This window comes from Erigeron canadensis, chromosome 8 (assembly GCF_010389155.1).
Source record: "Erigeron canadensis isolate Cc75 chromosome 8, C_canadensis_v1, whole genome shotgun sequence".
Lineage (NCBI taxonomy): Eukaryota > Viridiplantae > Streptophyta > Magnoliopsida > Asterales > Asteraceae > Erigeron > Erigeron canadensis.
This window is the reverse complement of record NC_057768.1, coordinates 24789877-24794940: the sequence shown is the minus strand read 5'-3', so window position 1 is coordinate 24794940 and position 5064 is coordinate 24789877. Positions and strand designations below refer to the sequence as shown.

The following is a 5064-nucleotide window of genomic DNA, read 5'->3' as shown; positions in this document are numbered from 1 at the left end:
GATGTGATGTTGAAGATGAGGAATGGGAAGAAAAAAAAAAGGTGGGTTGGCTGAGCATTCTCCATTCGAATTGAACAACATAGGTGTAGATATAAATGTGTCCAGATGAAAAGCTTTAGGGATGTATTTTAGAGAAAAATGAATGTATAAACCTACATAAATAATTTTATATATATTTTGGGGGAAAATGGAGATATATAAAAGAGTAGGTGTGAGAATTAGTTTTTGTTATGGCTTTACATAAATGGTCCTTTGGGTATTAAATGGACGATATACCCCGCATGTGATACACACATGGGGCCAATAACGGAGGCAAATTGAAGGAAAGTTAAAAATGGACCAAAATTACGAAACTTTTCCATTTGTGGCATTAGAATCACCATTTTGCAAATGTTTGAACCAAAATTGTGAATGGTGTAATAACACAAGGACCAAAAATGCATTTCATTCTTAAAAATATATGAGGGTCTAATCTCATCATGAAAATGAAGACATCATTATTATATGTCAACTAGGGGTGAGTATGGATCGTTTTGGTTCGGTTTTTGGCTAAAACCAAAACCATAAACGATCCATTCTGTTTTTAGAAAACCCAATCCATTGGATTTGGTTTTTGTTCGGTTCGGTTTGTCGGTTTTTTTGTTCGGTTTGGATCGGTTTCGGTTTTTGTTCGATTTATATTATATATATATATTTTAACTTTTTTGTTTATTATGTTTTAAATTTAGTTTTCAGTTGTTAACAAAAAAAATTATGATATAGAAATTAAAATATAAAAATGTTTTTTATCGACTAATTATATTTTTTAGGTGTTAAAGTTGATATAACTTTTATAAAACGAATTGATTTTTTTGTACGTTTTCATCTAAAACATACAATTTATATAGATTTGTATACTAAAAAGATAAAAAGTTTAAATATATTAACATATTTACAAATTATAAGTAATAAATATAAATGTAATATGATATAAATATTAAATAATTAATATATAATTGATTCGGTTCGGTTCGGTTTTTGATCGGTTTTTTGGCATATGACACCAAAACCCGAACTGATCCGTTCGGTTTTTAGAAAACAAAAACCAAACCAATGGATTTCGTTCGGTTTTCGGTTTTTTCAGTTCAGTTTTATCAGGTTTTTTCGGTTTTTGGTTTTACGGTTCGGTTTTTGCTCACCCCTAATGTCAACCCACCCCTTGAAACTTGACATAACACAGAAAAGCACTCTGCCATTTTATCTAGATTAAAGTTTTATTTCATTATTAAACTAGAATAGTTATATACTGATTAAGGCCATGATTTATTAACAAAACACTACAACTATATCACCATCATCTTCACGTTAAAAACCAACTCCATAAACAACAAAAAAAACTTCAAACTCTTTATGTCTAAAACAAAACCCAATCCCTTTGAAATTCTTGTGCACGTTATGGCTGCCGTCCAAACAAACGACCACTATGTGAGACTCTTCTTCTTTTTTTTTTTCTTTTTTTATTCCTTTCCTCTCGACCGTAAAGATCAAAAGGGATATTTTTTACTTATGTGTCATTAGCCCTAACCCCATATAAGAGTTGCTTAGTTTCACTTTAGGTCCTTCTAAATTTGTCTAATAAATATTCGTACACACAATTATCATATAATTGACAACCTACCAACTAAAAGATAAAGTTAGAAAAGATAAACACACTTAATTAATTAGACATCTTGACACATTTAGCGACCATATAACTTCACTTTATAAATACACACTATAACGGGAACACACATGACGTTAACCACATAAATGAAACCACTACACTGACACACTTTTTAATTCACATATTTACCACATGTTGTCCGCATTACATATAAAATTATCAACATATTAACTAGGCACGTTAACCCACATATAACGACTTGACAAAGAAAGTCAAAGTTGACTAACGACATAATCAACATAAACGACACAAAGATTTAGAATGTTACCATATATGTTAGAACGAGTTTGGTCGAAAGAGATTGAGCATTCTTGAGGTATCCGCCTCATTGTCTTGCAGAATTTTCGGAAGGCTCATATGGTGCTTGTGGCCATACGTTATATCTTTTTTGTGTCGAGAAGGATTCCAATCTTCTACCAGTTGGGCCAATATGCCTACTACATAACCCATTTTAGGTCTCTGAAACGGTTCTGGTGCAGTGCAATGGTGTGCTAACTTAGCCACTTTCAAGATACTTTCAAGGGTTTCATTGTCATCAGTATTAAGAACTCGATCAATGAATTTCATCATGTTTTCTTGGCAGATAGGGACCATTCGGAACCATGTAACCAACTGACATCTCCCATCCGGCATACTTCCATCTATTGCTTTTCGGCCAGTAATCAACTGCATCAAGATTACCCCGAATGCATAAACATCCACTTTCGTTGTCACCCTCCCTGTAGCTGTATTCACATACTCAAAAGTAAAATTAAAAAAAAATAGTCAAATTTTAGTTGTTAGATAATACGAGTTCAAAATAGTAAAGACAAAAAATAAATATTAAAAATAAAAGAAAAACAGAAACTGGGAAATAAAGGGGTAGTTCTCACTAGCATATTCTGGGGCCAAGTAACCAAAAGTCCCTGCCAATCTTGTCTCTATCGAGTACTTCCCATCAGGTGCATTCTTAACCAAACCAAAATCCGCAACTTTTGCTCTCAATCCATTATCAAGAAGAATGTTAGCAGGCTTTAAGTCACGGTGAATAAAGCTTTGTTGAGCTAAGTTATGCATATATTCAACTCCTCTTCCCACATATAAAGCAATTGAAATTCTTTGATTCCAGCTAAGAGGTTGACTTTTATGTTCTCTCCACTTGAACAAATGTTGACTTAAAGTACCTCGTGACATATATTCATACACTAGAAGCCTCTCATTATCATTAATACAGTAACCAAGAAGAGCAACAAGATGTCTATGCCTCACTTTTGTTAGTACCCCAATTTCAGCTTGAAATTCTTGAATCCCTTTTGTTCCGTTCACATCAGATTTCATCTTCTTGACTGCAATCTTTGTTCCGTCAAGTAACTCGCCTTTGTAAACCGTACCAAATCCACCTCTCCCCAACACGTTGTTATTACTGAAATTATCAGTGACAAGCTCAAGCAGTTGCATGGAAATCATTACATTGCCATTTTCAGAAATAGGTATTTCACCATGACTTCCCGTAATTTGAAAGTGTGATTTTCTAGAAACTCCATAATACTTGTAAAACAACATAATCCCAGCTAAAGCTAGAACACTAGCTATTACACTACCAATAGTCACACGTAATGAAACGTTATCTTTGCTAGAACTTTGTATACGTATTGAAGTATTGTTAACATTATCTGTTCTAGAACTTTGTTCAAGTATTGAAGTATTGTTATAAAGGAACGTCACCTTAGGTTTCAATTCAGGTATATATCCATAAATGTTATTATTGTTTGACACATCAAGTAGTTGAAGATATGGCAAACCTGTCAAATTTTGAGGAATAGGACCACTGAAATTATTAGCTTCTAACTGAACGTGCTTAAGTCGATACATTGAGGAGATCACATCAAGCGTACCAGAAAGGCCTTGAAGCTGATTGTCAAGCCAAAGATCGCTAATCGGCGACATGGCAAAAGATGCAGGTATGGTTCCTGTGAGATTATTGTAGGACAAATAGATTGTCTCCAAACTATTATAATCTTTATTATAGTCTGGAATGGAACCTATTACGCTAGCATTAGCGGCTTCAAATGATTCTAATTGATTAATATCGCCAAAGTAGTTTGGGAGAGCCCATGGCTCTAGATATGAGTTGTTAGAGATGCGAAAGTCTTTGAGAGCCGAGAGACCGGAAATGAAATTCCCGGGGATTGAAGTGAAGTTGTTGTTGTCTAGGTATAGTGTTTCTAGTGAACCGAGGTCAGACAGAGTAGGCAAGGCGCCGGAGAACGAGTTGTTACTGAGATCGATTTTGATGAGATCGTTGAGCTTGTTGAGTTGGGAGGGGAGGCTTCCATTGAGGTTGTTGTCAGACAAATTAAGTATCCGCAAATTAGAGAGACGGTCGAAATCGTTTGGAATAGAACCGATTAGGTTTGCCCCATTGACATAAAATGATTTTAAGTTAGTGTGTTGAGTGAGGTCAGTGGGGAGACTCCATGGTGCCAAAGAAGGGTTGTTGGAGATATCAAACTTCTGGAGATTAATAAGACCGTGAAAGAAATCCGGGGGGATTGAAGTGAACTTATTGTTACTGATGTATACCTCCCGGAGGAGAGTGAGATGAGATAACGTAGGCAGGGGGCCTGTAAAATTGTTACATCGAAGGTTAAGAGTTTCGAGACGTGATAGGTTGTTAAGATCGGAGGGCAGGGTTGCTGTGAGTGATTTACCACGAAGATCGATGGAGGTAACACTACGACTGTAGTTTGATGAGTTGTAGTCACACGTGATTCCTCCCCAATCACAGAAGTGTTTTTCGGTTCCCCAAGTGGATGGGGGACTGAAAATGGACTTCAAAAGCTTAGTCATGACGGCGGCATCGTCATCAACAGCTATCGAGAAAGAGATCAGGAGGAGGAGGCTAAAGAATAGGAGGAGGTGGCGTTGGCGTGCCATATATTTTTGTTTCCGGGTAGTAAAGGTAATTTCAAGAAGCGGTTGTCAATTACTAATAATTAAGGGATCGATCGAGCTGATGGATGCCTAAATGATATGATGGGGATTTTTAAGAACGTGGAAAATGGGTTACGTACGTACGTAGTTACCTCCTTCTTAGAAACCAGACTTATAGTAGTACTACCTGATGATGTTTCATTAATTGATGGAGACATCATCCATCATGTCATATCTATCGTCACCACGTGAGTTGTAGTTTCATATCATCCTTCCTATGCACTTATATGTTAGGTTTACTACGTACACATGCATGACTACGTACTATTGAACTAATTTTTCAAAAGTTTTACATCTAATAATATTAATAAAAGTTATAAACTTAATTATAATCATTTGTTGGAAAGAATAATAGCCCTCATGTGTACCTTTTAAAGTTTATATATACG

At 35.4% G+C, this 5064-nt stretch overlaps 1 protein-coding gene across 1 annotated transcript; it reads right to left on the bottom strand.

The window, feature by feature from the left end:
- Positions 1–1953: 1953 nt before the first annotated feature.
- LOC122610479 (receptor-like kinase TMK4) lies at positions 1954–4618 on the bottom strand. Its single transcript, XM_043783467.1, has 2 exons — positions 2575–4618; positions 1954–2427 (listed from the first exon to the last, which is right to left on the bottom strand). Exons 1-2 carry the CDS (start codon positions 4616–4618, stop codon positions 1979–1981), a joined length of 2493 nt encoding a protein of 830 aa, XP_043639402.1. The 3' UTR covers positions 1954–1978.
- Positions 4619–5064: the final 446 nt, after the last annotated feature.

What these genes read in the sequence shown, in the direction of transcription:
- LOC122610479 (XM_043783467.1), bottom strand. Translation starts at nt 4,618, where the DNA reads ATGGCACGCCAACGCCACCTCCTCCTATTCTTTAGCCTCCTCCTCCTG. An exon ending in CTTGGCCCCAGAATATGCTA is followed by an intron (nt 2,428 to 2,574) that starts GTGAGAACTACC and finishes ATGTGAATACAG; the next exon opens with CTACAGGGAGGGTGACAACG.